This window comes from Rhinoraja longicauda, chromosome 7 (assembly GCF_053455715.1).
Source record: "Rhinoraja longicauda isolate Sanriku21f chromosome 7, sRhiLon1.1, whole genome shotgun sequence".
NCBI lineage: Eukaryota > Metazoa > Chordata > Chondrichthyes > Rajiformes > Arhynchobatidae > Rhinoraja > Rhinoraja longicauda.
The window spans coordinates 58,238,593-58,257,587 of record NC_135959.1 but is presented as its reverse complement, the minus strand read 5'-3'; the positions used below and the strand labels follow the sequence as shown (position 1 = coordinate 58,257,587).

Sequence of the window (18,995 nt, the reverse complement as noted above, 5' to 3'; positions counted from 1 at the left end):
CTTCTTGCCATTCAATCAAGACCTTTCTTTGTCATGATCATGACCTTTGTTCCAAAATGTCACGTAGAAACACCATCCATTGCATATTGAAAGCAAGACATTGCGGACTGCCTCAGGCGTATTGTCCAATTAACAGTCAAGTACAGGGTGCGAGATTTGTCTAATGTAAAGTTATTTATTGGGTTTTTAATAGTTTTTTTTTCCAGGAATGGGTTGACATCTCTGCAGACATATGAACCACAAACTCACCACTGGGAAAATGGTGGCAAATGGACACATTGTGCACTTTTTATCCTGTTGCAAAATGTTTTAAATCCAAACTCTTGTTCGTCTATCCTGATAAGAAGGTAAATATAACAGTAATTAAACCAGTGAAATATGCTTACTGCACTGTTTTAGTTCACCTTTGAACATTCTATTGCAGAATAAAACTTGCTCAGTATATCTATCAGTTAATCATATAATGATAGACAGATCTGTGACAAATTTATAAAGTAGCAAAGTATATAAATTCTGCAATATTTTACATTATATATAACAATGATGCTATCGAATTATTGATGCCCTAAGTAAGTGGATGCTGGTATATATTTAGCAACGTTTTATTCAACTGTTTGTAGTCTCTGATCATCAGACATGAATGTAAATGGAAAGCTACACCTGAAGCTCTTCTGCGCCCGTAGTGGGAAATTAATATCTGAATCAAAATGCAAAGATAAAGGGTAGTCAGTTTGCAAAGTGAGGTCTCCCTGGGCCTAGCCAGGCGGGGGAGGGGAGGGGAGGGGAGGGGAAGCGAAGAGAAGAGAAGAGAAGGGAAGGGAAGGTCCTTGCCAGTGTGAGTGCGGGGAACCCAGTGAGGGGCAGGGGAGCGTTGCACCGGCTGGTAACGAATGCGGAGCCAGGAGCAATTAAAAGCCAACCTTTGACCCGCGGGTTGCCATCAGTACCTAAGTGCAGCCGAGGCTGGTGTGGATCACACAAGTGCAATAACGTAGGGGAGCTGAGGCAGTGAGGAGTGGATGCTGGTGCGCAGGCTGTGTTGAGTTGCGTTGCACCGCCTTCAGCGCCGTCTCCCCGGCGCTTGCACCGCAGAAGAGCGCCGCCAAGTAAGACCATGAGTGCGCTGGCTTTCTCCAGGAGCCTTGCCCGCTTGCCGAGGGCTGTCGGCGGCGGCGGGCCGCTCTTCCACCCCACGCCTGCAAACGCCATCCCATGCTGGGCCAGAGCGAGCAGCGATGGCCGAGGCCCCGGACCCCAGTTTCACACCAAGAAGCGGGGCTACGAGATTACTCGCAACCCGCATCTCAACAAGGTGAGTCTGGGGGCTCAGTCAGCGCCGCCCGGGAGGCTGGCAGTGGCACCGGGTCCAGTCAGCGCCGCCCGGGAGGCTGGCAGTGGCACCGGGTCCAGTCAGCGGCGACGGGTGCAGTCAGCGGCGACGGGCAGCACATCGCTGGATGGTTCATCATGCCGGCCTCAAAGGTGACTTTAATGCGGTGGGAAAAAAAAGTTTTCAAACAGGTCATGTTGTCCCAAGGTGATATTTATTCCGTATAACATGGGGAGGTGGCAGGGGGTGACTATTCTGGAGCTTTTTAATGATGCAAAACCTGTGGCTGTAATCACCCCCGTCATTTTCTTTTCTTAATTGGGTGTTTGGTCTTGGACCAGTGAAAAACTGTTAACAAAGTCAAATTTTGGACCAAATGGCATGTCTGTCTAGAGTCCCATTAACTCGAGTGGTAAAATATTTTTTTGTAAATAAGGGTTATTATTATTAGTTACTGACACTACTTTCAAATAGAAAACTAAATATCCGAATGAAAATAATATGATTGTCAAAACATGCAGCAAAATTAGGCCACACCAGCGGAGCAAGTGCAGATAAAATTGTGTTTCTAGCTGCTCCAGAATAATTCCTCTTTTGGTTTCGAGAACTTTAAAACATTTTTGTTTGGCAAACTTTCTGTACAGCCAAACATTTAAAAATTAATTCCAAAAGTCGAACCACGTTCTGTTTGAGGCTCAAAGGCTGTATTATCACTGCAATAATAATAATTCTTGATTTGTATGAGTGTCAGGGGTTATTGGGAGAAGGCATTAGAAAGGGGTTAGGAGGAAGAGATAGATCAGCCATGATTGAATGGTGGAGTGGACTTGATCATAAGGTCATGTGATAGGAGAAGAATCGGGTCATTCAGCCCACAATATGCCATTCTGATCTATCTCTGCCTCCTAACCCCATTTTCCTGCCTTCTCCTCATAACCTCTGACATCTGTACTAATCAAGAATCTATCTATCTCTATCTTAAAAATATCCACTGACTTGGCATCCACAGCCTTCTGTGGCAAAGAATTCCTCCTCATCTCCTTCCTAAAAGAACGTCCTACAATTCTGAGTCTATGATCTCTAGTCCTAGACTCCCACTGGTGGAAACATGGGCCGAATGGCCTAATTTTGCTACTATCACTTATGACCTTATGATCTGACTGCTTAAATCCTGGGCAGGGATTGTAGTTTGAATAATACATTCTTTAGCTACTCCAGTAAATGTATCGTGGGCACCCCTGTGAAGCAGTGGTAGACCTGCTGTCTTGCACCAGAGACCCAGGTTCAATCCTGACCTCGGGTGCTATCCGTATGAAGTTTGCATGTTCTCCCTGTGACTGCATGGCATTCTGGTTTCCTCCCAATCCCAAAGGTGTGCTGGTTTTTAGGTTAATTGGCCTCTGTAACTGAAAAATTGCCCCTTTTATGCAGGGACTGGATAAGACAGTGATTAACATAGAAGTAGTGTGCGCAGACTCAGTGGGCCGAAGTGCCTGTTTCCATGCTGTATCTTTAAACTAAACTAATGGTTCAGAATATTTCTAAAGGCAAAATGAGATCAAGTAGTTTTACAGGTTTAACTTGTCCCGGCGAATCCTCTGCCATTTTGTGTTTACAATATAATTTTTATTTGCATTGCTTCTCCACCCCTGTGCTAGTCCTGATCACTGCTATTCACAATCCTAACGAGAGCAAGAGCTTTCACCTCATGAGAGATACCATTGCCAATTGCTGGTCTCTGGTGCGATGTTAACATTGGTCAGATTACATCTGCATTATTATGTACAGTTTTGGTTACCACACTGCAACAGGAACATGGGAGCATTAGAAAAAGTGCTGAAAAAGACAAGACTCACCAGCTTGTTGCCTGAAATGGAGAGATTTTATAGGCTGGGTTTATTCTGATTGGACCGTCGGAGGCTGAGTGGTTACTTTTATCAAGATTAATAAAAATTGTTAAAGGCATAGGGTAGATAGTAAGAGTCATTTTCTGAGAGTCTGGGAGTTAAAGATATAGATTGAAATTGAGAGTGAAGAAATTTAAAGTAGATCTGAAAGGCAAGCTCCTCTCTGAGTGCTTATTATATGATCAGAGCTGCCTAAGGAATTAACTGAAGCAGATATAATAATAATTTTTTAAAAGGCGTTTAGATAAGTACTTGGATAGGAAAACCGTCGAGAGAATATGAGCTCATTGCAGGTAAATCGGATTAGCATAGATCGGTTTCATGGTCATCATAAATGTTGAACTGAAGTGTCTGTTTCCATGCTCTAGACTGACTCTAAACTCCAGCCTGTTAAGGCCTCTGGTACAATATCTGGAGGGTCTTGTGGCGATCTGCTCAACCTGTGTCTAGATTTCTGGAACAAGGTTTATACACAGACTTTACTTTTGTGTAATTAGGAGAACATTTATATTAGTACAAAAAACTGCTTTTTAAAATTTCCTTATTTTTCATAAAGCATTGAGCACTTGACAGTTATGAAAATGTAACAAAATACATTATTTACTAAAGAAAAAATTCAAAATGACAACAAAGTAATCTGTAAGAAAATAATTGCAGATGCTGGTACAAATCGAAGGTATTTATTCCCAAAATGCTGGAGTAACTCAGCAGGTCAGGCAGCATCTCAGGAGAGAAGGAACGTCTGAAGAAGGGTCTTGACCCGAAACGTCACCCATTCCTTCTCTCCGGAGATGCTGCCTGACCTGCTGAGTTTCTCCAGCATTTTGTGAATAAATACCTTCGACAAAATAATCTGTTACGACTCATCATCTTAGTGTAACTTAATTACACGTCGGGCAATAAAACCTGTTTTATAAGTTGCAAATTCACTTACTCTCTGTATCTTGCGTACAAATAATAATGATTAAAGCCATTTATTTTCTCTAATTATTTACCACAGTATTGCTGGAACACTCTGCACTGTAAATAACATTGACCAAAAGCAAATATGGAATGATGCTTATTTAAGATAAAGCTTTGATGCGTATCTGATGGTCAATTTGTAGCACAGGTTTTCACTTATTTAAAATAGTACTTGTATTAACAGCACATTGGTAGAAAGACTGAACCCATTATCTTTACTGCATTATATATTTCTGTATCAGAAGCTCTTTTTCCTCAAGGTATTGATTGATCCTCTTCCAACTATGAAACTGAACTAGACTCTTCACAACTTTGTCATATTGGACCTTCGGTTCTGTTTTGGGCTTTTCATTCCTGAAATCTCTAGTCTTTAATTTCACCTTTATAAAATGTCACCTGACATTAACCTAATCACAGTTTATCCCCATGCTGTAAACTCGCACTGCCTTTATAGCTTCCTTTGTTTTATTTTACATTCATTTTAGATTGTCCAAGTATTCCTTGATCTTGCTTACCCCTCACTACTTTGGTCATCTTCAGGCCTACAATCCTCCCTCTGTTCTCTAGAATATCCTCAAATTTAATTCTTCAAAGTTATCGTTGGTGGCTATGTCTTCAACTACCCTAATATTTGGAACCCCTTCCAACATTTTTTTAAAAACTCCTTAAAAACAATCCTTGGATACCTAACCTAATATACTTTTTTTATAATTCAATGTCAAATTACTTGTTTGATATTACTCTTATGAAGTATCCTGAAACGTATATTGTGTCTTTAACAGATGTAAATTTTTGTTTACTAAATGGCACAAGCAAATTTGTAAATTAGTGGTTGCTGAGATGAAGTTTTTTTTCAGGATTACTCTATATGCTTCTAATCCTGATTAGCTTCTTGGATGATTCGAACTACTGTGGAAAGGATGATCGGCCCAAATCGGTTTGGCACAGAACTGCTAGTATTTATCCCTGCAGCTTTATGGAAGTCAGGGCATCGGGCACAAATCGGGGAGCAAGATTTGCCAGCATTTATGCCGGAAAGTTTGTTCACTGAATCTGAGCTGGCTTTGACCTGGGGCATTTTCATTCAATAGACAATAGACAATAGGTGCAGGAGTAGGCCATTCAGCCCTTCGAGCCAGCACCGCCATTCAATGCGATCATGGCTGATCACTCTCAATCAGTACCCCGTTCCTGCCTTCTCCCCATACCCCCTCACTCCGCTATCCTTAAGAGCTCTATCCAGCTCTCTCTTGAAAGCATCCAACGAACTGGCCTCCTCTGCCTTCTGAGGCAGAGAATTCCACACCTTCACCACTCTCTGACTGAAAAAGTTCTTCCTCATCTCCGTTCTAAATGGCCTACCCCTTATTCTTAAACTGTGGCCCCTTGTTCTGGACTCCCCCAACATTGGGAACATGTTTCCTGCCTCTAATGTGTCCAATCCCCTAATTATCTTATATGTTTCAATAAGATCCCCCATCAATTCACTTGATTGATTGACAGATACAGGATGAAAACTGGTCCTTTGGTCCACCAAGTGCACCACAACCATCGATCACCTGTTCACACTAGTTCTATGTTATCCCACTTTCTCGGCGTGCAGGAAGGAACTGCTGATGCTGGTTTACACTGAAGATAAATCAGGGACAGTTTTTACAGGGGCTAATTAACCTACAAATCTGAATGTCTTTGGGATGTGAGAGGAAACCCATGGGGTCACAGGGAAAACATCCAATCTCCACACAGGCAGCACCCAAAGTTGGGATCAAAGCCAGATCTCTTGCGCTGTGAGGCAGCAGCTCGTCCAGTTTTGCTACCATGTCGCGAGGTACAAGAAATAAAGTATGGCTGCAAGGATACGAGAGAGTACTTGAAGGAGGGATAGATAATTACTATGTTAGATATGATTTAACTAAGGTAATTATATTAAATAGTTTCAACGTTTTCTCGTATTTAATTGTTTTAAAAATGTATATATATTTATTATTAGTGTAAGAAAATAACTGCAGATGCTGGTACAAATCGAAGGTTTTTATTTCACAAAATGCTGGAGTAACTCAGCAGGTCAGGCAGCATCTTAGAAGATGTCAGGGGGGGCGGGACAAAGGAAGGATATAGGTGGAGACAGGAAGATAGAGGGAGAACGGGGAAGGGGGAGGGGAAGAGAGGGACAGAGGAACTATCTAAAGTTGGAGAAGTCGATGTTCATACCGATGCCCAAGCAAAATATGAGGTGCTGTTCCTCCAATTTCTGGTGGGCCTCACTATGGCACTGGAGGAGGCCCATGACAGAAAGGTCAGACTGGGAGTGGGAGGAGGAGTTGAAGTGCTCAGCCACTGGGAGAGGCGGACCGAGCGAAGGTGTTGAGCGAAACAATCGCCGAGCCTGCGTTTGGTTTCGCCGATGTAAAGAAGTTGATACAATAGATGAGGATACAATAGATGAGGTTGGAGGAGGTGCAGGTAAACCTCTGTCTCACCAGGAAAGACTATTTGGGTCCTTGGATGGAGTTGAGGGGGGAGGTAAAGGGACAAGTAATAATTAATAATAATATATTTATTATTAATTGGTTTTGAATATTTGTGAATGTTAAAATCCCCTTATATTCCTTGCTCATTCCTGAGCTCAGGCCTTAACAAATATTCTGGGAATTAATGCCAGTAATACTTTTTTTTAAGTTAAGGCTTTAAAAAAAAAACTTGCATATGCTACTTACTGTAATTATGATTGATATAACTTTCTTTGCCTCACTTAAAATGAAATTGTAACTCTGTCCAAATTGGATTACAATTGTAGTTTTGGGATAATAGCCAACTATTTATTCTTGAATGTATTCTGAACTTGGATGTCTTTTGACTATGCACTCTCCAGTTTTCCCAAACAGTGTTTGGTGGTAATTTGTTTGTGTACAAAACATGTCAAAACATGGCATTGTGGCAAGTTGTTTCAATAATTTTCTTCTGAAGTAGAAATATATTTTAAAGTGAATGTCACTTTCAAGAGGTACATATTTTTTAAAAACTTAACTGCTACATATAGTATTTTGATTTACTAGCGAGAAACCTGTTTGGAAAATGTGGTCTGAAGAAGGGTCTCGACCCGAAACGTCACCCATTCCTTCTCTCCCGAGGGCGGCACGGTAGCGCAGCGGTAGAGTTGCTGCTTTACAGCGAATGCAGCGCCGGAGACTCAGGTTCGATCCTGACTATGGGTGCTGCACTGTAAGGAGTTTGTACGTTCTCCCCGTGACCTGCGTGGGTTTTCTCCGAGATCTTCGGTTTCCTCCCACACTCCAAAGACGTACAGGTATGTAGGTTAATTGGCTGGGTAAATGTACGGGGAATAGTGTTAATGTACGGGGATCGCTGGGCGGCACGGACTTGGAGGGCCGAAAAGGCCTGTTTCCGGCTGTATATATATGATATGCTGCCTGACCTGCTGAGTTACTCCAGCATTCTGTGAACATAATAACTGACAGGTAGCAGAATCTGTCCATGTCATTGAAGGGCTAGAAATTCCTTCGCATGAGATAAAAGATCAGCCATGATCTTGGAAAACCCAAAGCAGGCACACATGATCAAATGGCCTAACCGTGTTTCTGTATTTAGTGACTTTAAAAAATGCAATGCTCAACAGTTTGGGCACGGTGATATAGCAATAGAGTTGTTGCCGTACAGCGCCAGAGACCTAGGTTCGATCCTGACTATGGGTGCTGTCGGTACGGAGTTTGTACATTCTCTCTGTGACCACGTGGGTTTTCTCCAAATGCTTCATGTTCCTCCCACTTTCCAAAGACATACAGGTTTGTAGGTTAATTGGCTTTGATAAAATTGTCCCTAGTGTACGGGGATCGCTGGTCGGTGCAGACTGGTGGACAGGAGGGATTGTTTCCACACTTTATCTCTAAATTAAACTAATGTTGAAAATTGGGTTAACAATAGAAAAGGTTTCACATCCCCTGTTTATGGGGACGTGAAACCCATCTGGAAATTTAACTCTATTTGCTCTCACACTCATTGTTGTAAAATCTTATCGTATGACATTGATAGTATTGCAGTTTGTAAAATGAGTCTCCAGTGTATTTCTCAACTTGACTTGTTTGGAATACAACAGTTCACCGAATAACTGATTATCATGATTCCTGGAGCTGTGCTATTTAAAGAGTCCACTCAAACTGCAATCTTTCTCCTCCAAGACATGTGACCTCAAATATTGTTTCACTTGTCTGGTTTGCCTGTGGAGGTCAAAGTCATGGACATTCTGTTAACTTCCTTGTCCTTGGGGGCTGCAGTTGATCTCTGCCACCTTTCAGTTTGGTGCTCACTGCATCATGGAGTCCTCCAAACTTAAGGAGAGCAGAGTTCATTTGCTTTTCCTTCAGCCAAAATGAGCAGGTAGGTGGATTTGCTTACACTGCAGATTTCGCCCAAATTGTAGGGATTAAGATACTGCATTCGTGTGGTTTAACCTTTGCACAACAGAGGAAACCCCTACAGGGCTCATCTGTGAAACTTGCAATGGAACATCATGGTCTTCACTAGACAGTCACAGCATATGTGGATAAGTGTGAGGTTATCCACTTTGGTGGTAAGAATAAGAAGGCAGATTATTATCTGAATGGTGTCAAGTTAGGAAAAGGGGACGTACAACGAGATCTGGGTGTCCTAGTGCATCAGTCACTGAAAGGAAGCATGCAGGTACAGCAGGCAGTGAAGAAAGCCAATGGAATGTTGGCCTTCATAACAACAGGAGTTGAGTATAGGAGCAAAGAGGTCCTTCTGCAGTTGTATAGGGCCCTAGTGAGACCGCACCTGGAGTACTGTGTGCAGTTTTGGTCTCCAAATTTGAGGAACGATATTCTTGCTATTGAGGGCGTGCATCGTAGGTTTGCTAGGTTAATTCCCGGAATGGCGGGACTGTCGTATGTTGAAAGATTGGAGCGGCTAGGCTTGTATACACTGGAATTTAGAAGGATGAGAGGGGATCTTATCGAAACATATAAGATTATTAAGGGGTTGGACATGTTAGAGGCAGGAAACATATTCCAAATGTTGGGGGAAGTCCAGAACCAGCGGCCACAGTTTAAGAATAAGGGGTAGGCCATTTAGAAAACGTTTTCAGTCAGAGAGTTGTAAATCTGTATAATTCTCTGCCTCAGAAGGTAGTGGAGGCCAATTCTCTGGATGCTTTCAAGAGAGAGTTAGATAGAGCTCTTTAAGATAGCGGAGTCAGGGGGTATGGGGAGAAGGCAGGAACAGGGTACTGATTGAGAATGATCAGCCATGATCACATTGAATGGTTGTGCTGGCTCGAAGGGCCAAATGGCCTACTCCTGCACCTATTATCTATTGTCTATTTTTACTCTAGTCAAAATGGTGGAAAATCATACCTGGGTACAGTCATGCAAAGAATGTTACATATTGTACATATTAGATTAATAGTAGGAATTACTGCTTTGAGAAAGGTTGCAAATCAGAAGGAAAGGAAAATTGGGTTATATTAAAATTCCCAAGACACAAGGAACTGTAGATACTGGAATCGTGCATGTCTGAAGAAGGGTCCCGACCGAAATGTTGCTCATCTATGTCCTCCAGAGGTGCTGCCTGACTTGCTGGTTTACAGCACTTTGTGTTGCATGCAAGATTCCAGCATCTGCAGTTTCTCGTGTCCACTTTCTATTACTCTACTGCAAAATCCCCTCGAGGTAGGCCCACTTTGAAGAAGTTCTCCTCCTCCCTCTGTGTCTGAAGAAGAGACCTGACCTGAAATGTTACCTGTCCATAATCTCCAGAGATGCTGCCTGACACTCTGAGATACTCCAGTTCTTTGTGTAGGAAAATAACTGCAGATGCTGGTACAAATCGAAGGTATCACAAAATGCTGGAGTAACTCAGCAGGTCAGGCAGCATCTAGGAGAGAGGGAAAGGGTGACGTTTCGGGTCGAGACCCTTCTTCAGACATGCACGATTCTTTGTGTTGTATATAAAAAAACCTTGCTACGTTGGATTGTAAATATTTAAAAGAATAGATAATCTGTTGTGTGCAGTAACAATCTTTCTAGAAATGTTGCTATTATCAGTTTCTGATTTGTCTTCCTCTTCAGAAGTTGACTTTTTTTATCTTGAAGCCTCTTTCCTTGGAGGGACTTCACACATTTTAAAGGATTGTATGAATTGATGTGTGTCACTTGGATAACATGAATGTGGACATGTACTTGGTGCAAGGATTAGCAAATTCACTTCTGTTCCATTCCCTTTTGCTTTATTTTGCCCTCGAGCTGTTTTCCAGTATCTGCTCGGCTTAATTGTATTAAATTTCCACACTAACCAGTCATCCAACTGTGACATAATACAAACTGTTAAATTTAACACTATTTTTCATAAGTTTAGCTAAAGTTTTTCTGATTGGAAAACTTATGCAGAGTATGTGGGGGGAAAAGATATGAATCGTTTTATCTAGTGTGTACCTTGAGTATATGGTTCCAGAAATTGCTGTATAATGAACATTGACCATCTTGCTCCATGACTCATTAGGATGGTTGTTTTTTTTGAGGAAGCCAGCCCCATGTCATCCCATTCAACAAAGCGCATAACATTTGGTCAAAATAATCCCAAAGGCAAATAGTCATAAACATGTCAACCATTTTGTCTAGTAATGCTTGTAGATTTTGGCTTCCTCGTTGTTAATAGCAGGAAGGTCATTTGCCACATTGCAGAAGCAGATCCTATTTCCAAAGCTGCCAGTATATATATATATAAACATAGCACAAAAAGTAAGGAAATTTGTGTTTGGTAGATTATTTCTTTGTTGTAACAATGCTTCTTGGCAATAAATCTTATACCGTTGGAAAGCCTGTTTATTTCCCTTTTAAATGGTGCCACATTTGTAAGGAACATGCATTTGTGGGATGAGCAGCAGAGCTGAGTATATGGGTTGCGCCCATGAAAAATTTGCCAAATCTTCTCTGCCAATGCCAAACAGCTTATTCTGCTGTTGCTATTGACTCTTGTTTTGAGCTTCTGGTACCCCCAGGTGCTGACAATCAGGTGCCTGATTGGCAGCATCTGTGAGCATGGGCCCTGCTACAGTGGTCAGTAGGTGTCTGCTCCAAGAATCGGCATGCCACGTTTGACTGATCTGGATAGGGCCCATGCAATAGGGCAACTTCAAGCTGGTGTTCCGCAAAACCAAGTTGCGACATTATTTGGAGTGAGCCCTAGTACCATCTCCAAAGTGAAGGCCAAGTTCCATATAACGGGGGATGTCAGAGACAGGCCGCGAAGTGGGCGTCCCAAGAAGACGACACCCGAAGAAGACCGTTTCCTCACCCTGTCAGCACTTAGGAACCGTAGGCTGTCTTCTACAGATTTGCAGTCAAGGTTTGCAGGACGATATGGCCGACGGCTCGCTGCCCAGACAATTCGGAACAGACTGCACGCAGCCGATCTCCGGTCTCATAGGGCTGCCAGGAGGCCTGCCATGACTGCCCTTCACCGTCAGGCCCGTTTGCGCTGGTGTCGGCAAAACGTGCACTGGAACCTGAACATGTGGAGGAACGTTATGTTCAGCGATGTAGCCATCCAAAGTTCATCACACAAAAACCAATGCCAATTGCCAATATAACAATTGCCAACTGTTATATATTGTTACATTTGAATGGTGACTTCTTTAGAGAATTTTTAAAGTGAAACTGTAGTTTTGTTTATTGCTCCAATTCACATTTTTAATTGTTTTTTTATACATGTATTTGTGCAGTAATTGAAAGATAAAATACAAACAAGTGATCTGACAATCAAGAGATTTGGTCATCACATTTCTGTTTGTGGAATTTTGTTCGGTGCAAAAGTGGCTGCTGCTTTTGCTGTGATGCAGTAGTGACTGCATCTCAAATATTTAACTGGCAGTAAAGCACCCTGAGATAATGTGATTTAGATGCAAGTCTTTTTGAATTGGACGCTGTTGAAACATGTTTGCAGTTGAGAGATAATCTAATCAAATCTGTGTGTGTGTGTGCGTGTGCGTGCGTGCGCTCTCTCATATCATATCATATATATACAGCCGGAAACAGGCCTTTTCGGCCCACCAAGTCCGTGCCGCCCAGCGATCCCCGCACATTAACACTATCCTACACCCACTAGGGACAATTTTTTTAACATTTACCCAGCCAATTAACCTACATACCTACATCTCACTGGATCCTTGGATTACAGCCCTCTTCTGCTTCATCATCTTTTGAGCAAACATGTCATTTGCAAGAGTGTGGTTTGCTTCTGTATCTTTATTCACCCGACAGTGAACTTGGAAGAATATAACATTATCCAGTAGGCTTGTCAGAAATGGATATTGACAGGCTCTGATAGGGAGGAGGGGGGAGGGGGGGGGGGGGGGGGGCAGTTATAGAGTACTTGCGGTTTCCATTTCTGCTCAAATCTCCAACAAGGGGGAGTAAAGATGAGAGAACCAACTGTGAATGTATCTATAACTTGGAAAAAAATGGTACAACAGTCAATGAGATGTAAAACACAGTGCCATGTGGCTTGACTTCACCAGATCCATTGAAGCATTTAAAGAGAGCTTTGATGCTTGCACAAAAGAACAAGAAATAAAAGTGGCAAAATGCAAGGAACGCATTCAGAAGTGGAAAGAGCCATAATAGAATATGAATAGCATATAATACAATGCTTAGGCTAAATGTTTTTTGGTGTTGTAGATTCTGTGCAATGTATTTGAGACAAATGAGGGGGAAATTAACGTTTTAAAAATTCAGTGATTAAGTAGGTGAATTGAGACTTGCGACTTTTCCATTGACTAGATCTGTTCTCCTCTTCTCTTCCACTGCACTAACTACCGTAGCTCAGTAAAGTATGAATGATACTCTTCCTTCTAAGCAGCCTAAAATACCTTGGGACTCTCCCCAAATGCATATTTTCAATGAATAAGAAGATAGACACAAAATGCCGGACAGGCAGCATCTCTAGAGAGAAGGAATGGGTGACTTTTTGGGTCGAGACCCTTCTTCAGACAGAGGGTGATTACAAACAATTGTGTCTTTCAGACCTCTAACAGAAGTGGTATGATTGACGGTAAGAAAAAGGCATTGAAAACCCCAAACAAAAAAACTAAAACTGGAGGGAAGAAGATTTCTCTCACAAAGGAAATTCTTAAATTGCTGGAATTATAAATCTGGATTGAAAGAATGTCTTCAAAGAACTCTGGACAGTTCTATAAACTTGCTCTCCTGTATTCAAACTAGTTTGGCACATTTTCAGAAGACTACTGTTTTATAAATGATTGAGTGCAATCTGATGAAAGGATCTTGTGAACCTAAAACCTATTTAATATTCTTTGGCTGGATTCCTAATTTGAATAAATACCTTTTTATTTTGTAAGTTTTCTAAGATGATACACTAGCACTGTCATTTTCCATTGTATCATAACGGCATCTCCTAATTGTTGTAGATTCCTCATAGACAAAAGGAAAAAGAATGTTTTGCTTACACTGTAGTTTCAATGACATGAGTTTTTCAAACACTTTGTTAGCTTCATTGATCTTTTCAAGCAGTAAAAATATTTAAGTATATTCATGTCTGACAAACACAAAATATAGAAAATCTCTTCTGCAATGGCTTCTAGTGTTTCGGAGTTATTTTTCTGTTTGATTTTACTTGGAGTCAAAGGAAGCTAATAATTCAATTGCAACCTATTGCCAATTAAAATGCCAGGATCTTGTTCAAAGATCTTTAAAGAATTCACTTTTAGTATATTGGTTCAAAGCAGTGACATCCATCTGCTTTAACAATGGGCACTTATTTTGTAGGGTGTTACACTAGTGGAAATCATCAGACCCATTGTTTTTCATAAGCAACCATAACATTCTGCACTATATCACAGTCCTTGTTTGCTTTTTTTTCCTCCACGTCACAGTAAATGCCACTCTTTTTCTCCCTGTTTGTGTGTAGTATAACACAAAAGGCCCACAGAAATGTTCTTGAGAAATAATTAGCTTGCACGATACTAGGTCAGCCAGACTTCCTTTTGCTCATTGAAACTTCTGGAGGAACTGAATTGATCTCATTTAATCAAGATGAAAGAGCATCTCACTTCCAGATATATAGATGTTACTTTGATGTACAATAGCAAATAGTGACTTGTACAGTACGTCAAATTCTCTTCAACCCATAACTAAAAATATAATTTGCATCTCTAAATGGGTTCCTTGTACTTCTGACAATAATTTTTCTTTTGATGGGGAATGTGCTCGCAGTCATATTGCGCACATTAATAAATGTTGTTAAAACTTTGAACATGCATCAATCTTTTTGTTGGCAAAAGAGGTATTTGTGTGCAACAGTGACTGGCTGTGCTCGGTAAGTGCGGGGAGAAAATCAATCTGGGTGAAAGTTGATGTATATAAGATTCTGAGCAATACATACCACAACTCTTTTGTCTTGGTTCGATTGATCCCCATTGTGCTTTCTCCCAACTTTCTACTTTAGTCTTGAATGGTACTTTGAAAGTTGGCACTGAGGCATTCTGGGATTTGAAAAACCCTTTGGTAATGAGCAAACTTGCTTAATGGTGTATTTCTTTTCCTTAATTTACAGATCAATACAATTTCCCACAAATTAATCCCAAGTGGCTAGTAGCTAATGTGTAGGAAGGAACTGCAGACGCTGGTTTAAACCAAAGATTGACATAAAATGCTGGAGCAATTTAGCGGGACAGCCAACCTCTCTGGAGAGAAGCATTTTGTGTCTATCTTTGACTAGTAGCTAATATGTTAGACCACTAAGCAAACTCATGAAATTGCTCCAGTTACTGTTGCTCTATAGCATTGAATATATTATCTTAAAGAAGATTAAACAATCTCCAGAACCACTGGGTATAGATTTAAATGCTCTAATTCTACAATATTATGTTATCATTGTATTACAATATTACTCCACTGTTTATAGAATAAGAAACATTTTTTTAAATTGAGTGCCTGATGTGAATGCTGAAAACTTGAGTACTTTGGTTCCTTTTCTCTATGAATTAATTATTGCAAGTACCCCTTCCCCATGAATTGTCTTCCATTGCTGAGAAATTCAACCCTCATTGATAGTGTACTCTTGTCTGTACATTCAGTTTACATCAATGGAATTACTTTTGTAGGAAGAGATGCAACGATAAAGCACATCAATTCTATTTAAAGAGGATGTATTTTTAGGCATGACTGTTTCAAAATCGCAGATCTCATTCGCTGGCTACAGTTCCTGCCTGAAATGTTCTGTGGTCACAACTGCTCCACTAACTGGTGGGAAACAAATACGACATTACAAAATACCAAACCACGAGGCAAGTCTCTATTAGGTCTTGCTGCTGTAGCTGTACGTTAGAAATCCTTTTTCAGAACCGATCCTGGCATTACTATGTTAAGGAATAAAGTGGAATCGTAAAAGGTGGAATGTTAATGGCAAATTTCCAGAACATACTCGTCACTTGGAATCTTTTCAGAAATATCTTGGAATGCATACTTGCTTTTTGAAATGCTTCTCCTGTTCATTTTGAGTTTGTTTCCATTATCTAAAGTTAGACACCCCCCACCCAGTACTTTTTGTGTCAACACAGCTTTTCAAAGGTGGGAACAGTAGATGTTTTGGAGAGCAGTTTCAGTAAATTCTCTTTATTCCAACACTTTCCCAGCAGAAAGTTTTTCTCTCTTTTGCTAACCCATTAAAGTTCAATAAAAGAACACCTTAACCTTGCATGTTCCAAGGCATTTAACACTCATCCACATAATCCACACATTTGGGGCTATTTAATCCTTGAGTCTTTGTGTCATCTCAGTATATTAATGCAGCACATCCTTCGTGACCAGAATATTTTTCTTCGGATGTGATTTCCAAACATACTTGTAATGCTCCCATGTGTATCCTTGCGGGGTTTTTCCAAGGTAATGTTTCTGAAATATTTTCAGCCTGTTGGGATGTACGAGCCTGGAGAACATTGATTGACTAGTAGAACCAGTGCTTTTTTAACACTGAAAGTTTTGAAATATCAGTGTGCAGAATTTGGTAAAGATTTTGGTTTCCTTCCAGAGGCGAGTCTGTCCAACCCATGACAGAGGGGGGAGTTGTACAGTTTGATGGCCACAGGGAAGAAGGATCTCCTGTGGCATTTTGTACTGCATCTTGGTGGGACCAGTCTGTTGCTGAGGTACTCGGGTTGACTAGTGTGTGATGTAGGAGGCAAGCTGTATCGTCCAAGATGCTCAGCAGTTTGAGGAGCATCCTTCCCCCACCCTCCCAAGACCTCCTTCCATGAATCCAACTCCGCTCCAAGGTCGGAGGCAGCCTTCCTGATGATGAGTTTGTTAATCCTGTTTGCATCCGCGGCCTTCGACCTGCTGCCCCAGCACACGACAGCGAAGAAGATGGCACTGGCTACCACCAATTGGTAGAACATCTGCAGCATCTTACTGCAGACGTTGAAGGAGCGGAGCCTTCTCAATAAGTGCAACTGGATCTGAACCTTCTTGTACAGGGCCTCAGCATTCCTGGACCAGTCCAGCTCCAATGACCAATTCCTGTTTCTATTTTCTGATTTCTGCCAACAAAACATGGTATTGTTTGAATAACTGTTGCCTGGGCTAACCTAAATCTTGCTCTATAGAATATTGGAATAAAAATGAGGATCTAGTCTATGCATCTTTATCATAGAATCAATTTCTGAGCTGCCATCACTGGAGATATACTTGCAATTAAGAGTGAGGCAAAGATTTACCAGATTCATTACTCATTTGTTTTGTTGGATGAGAGGAGATCATACAGACCACTACATTATCCAGTAGAGCAGGAGGTGATCCAGTTAGAGTCCAGAATCTTTAAGAAGCTTGGCAGATTTGGTGCAGAGGTGATGCTTACTCTGGCTAAGGTGCCTAGAATCGGATGTCATGGTTTCGAAATAAGGGATTAACCCACTTAGGAAGAATTTTTTCACCCACAAGGTAGAGAATCTTTAAAATTCTCTACCTGTGAGGGTTCTGGAGGCTTTGTCACTGATTATATTCAAGACACAGATTGACAGGCTTTTAGATGTTAAGAAAATCAAGGCACATGTGGCTCGTGCAGGAAAGCGTTGTTGAAATAAAAGATGAGTAGTGATTGTGTCATGTGGCCAACCATATGGGGGATAAATTGCCATCCACTGCCTCAACGTTTTAAGGCCTGCTCTCGTGCATTTCTCATGCATTTCTCTATATTCCCTGGATAATATAACTAATTTTGCTTTTAAATGCCTATTGATTTTTCATCTTAATTTGTTGATTTATTCAAGTTTTGCATTCCCATTGGTACAGATCCATCCTGCTCCCTTGTAGTTTTTCATGTCCCATGAAATGCAGCTGTTCTTTCCAATATCAGTGCTTGCCTCCACCAATTTGTACATGGCTCAGGAAAAAATATGTAGATAATATCCACTGAAGTCTTGTTTTTAATTTAGTTTCTAGCACGGGGCATTCTCTAAAAAGGCTTCATATCTATTTTTTATGACCTGTGTGCACTGCAGGGATTTGATCTCTCTCTCGCATCCAATCTTATTCTCAAAGGATTGTCGTATATCCTTCTGGTTATCGAATCTTCAAACAACCTATTGCTTTCCCTTTTGCTTTTAGAGGGTAGTTCTGTTACAAGGTATCCTGGCCAGTATTTGTCCAACAGTCATTGTCGATATTCCTCAGATTTTTTGTGGATGTAACTAGGAGAATTGACAGGGGAGATGTGGTGTACCTCGACTTTCAGAAAGCCTTCGACAAGGTCCCACATAGGAGATTAGTGGGCAAAATTAGAGCACATGGTATTGGGGGTAGGGTACTGACACGGATAGAAAATTGGTTGACAGACAGAAAGCAAAGAGTGGGGATAAATGGGTCCCTTTCAGAATGGCAGGCAGTGACTAGTGGGGTACCGCAAGGCTCGGTGCTGGGACCGCAGCTATTTACAATATACATTAATGACTTGGCTGAAGGGATTAAAAGTACCATTAGCAAATTTGCAGATGATACAAAGCTGGGTGGTAGTGTGAGCTGTGAGGAAGATGCTATGAGGTTGCAGGGTGACTTGGACAGGTTGTGTGAGTGGGCGGATGCATGGCAGATGCAGTTTAATGTGGATAAGTGTGAGGTTATCCATTTTGGTGGTAAGAATAAGAAGGGAGATTATTATCTGAATGGTGTTTAGTTAGGAAAAGGGGACGTACAACGAGATATGGGTGTCCTAGTGCATCAGTCACTGAAAGGAAGCATGTAGGTACAGCAGGCAGTGAAGAAAGCCAATGGAATGTTGGTCTTCATAACAAGAGGAGTTGAGTATAGGAGCAAACCCGTCCTTCTGCAGTTGTACAGGGCCCTAGTGAGACCGCACCTGGAGTACTGTGTGCAGTTTTGGTCCCCAAATTTGAGGAAGGATATTCTTGCTATTGAGGGCATGCAGCGTAGGTTTAGTAGGTTAATTCCTGGAATGGCGGGACTGTCATATGTTGAAAGACTGGAGCGGCTAGGCTTGTATACACTTGAATTTAGAAGGGATGAGAGGGGATCTTATCGAAACATATAAGATTATTAAGGGGTTGGACACGTTAGAGGCAGGAAACATGTTCCCAATGTTGGGGGAGTCCAGAACCAGGGGCCACAGCTTAAGAATAAGGGGTAGGCCATTTAATGTGGCCGACTGGTCCTGCAGCACATCAAAGCCAGCCTCCCAACCACCTTCGACCCACACCAGTTTGCCTACAGAGCAAATAGGTCTACAGGGGA

The 18,995-nt window shown here is 41.5% G+C and overlaps 1 protein-coding gene across 3 annotated transcripts in view; it reads left to right on the top strand.

Annotated features, from left to right (window-relative positions):
* The first annotated feature begins 260 nt into the window (after positions 1-260).
* LOC144595316 (NADP-dependent malic enzyme, mitochondrial-like) overlaps positions 261-18,995 on the top strand; it is a 72,755-nt gene continuing 54,020 nt past the window's right edge. Inside the window, exon 1 of one of the 3 annotated variants that reach the window (XM_078402675.1) lies at positions 261-347. In XM_078402675.1, coding sequence (XP_078258801.1) covers positions 270-347 — 78 coding nt within the window. In that variant the 5' untranslated portion in view covers positions 261-269. Of the gene's footprint in view, positions 348-836; positions 1,313-1,366; positions 1,483-18,995 lie in introns of those variants that run through there. The other 2 variants (XM_078402674.1, XM_078402676.1) reach the window with 2 other exon arrangements.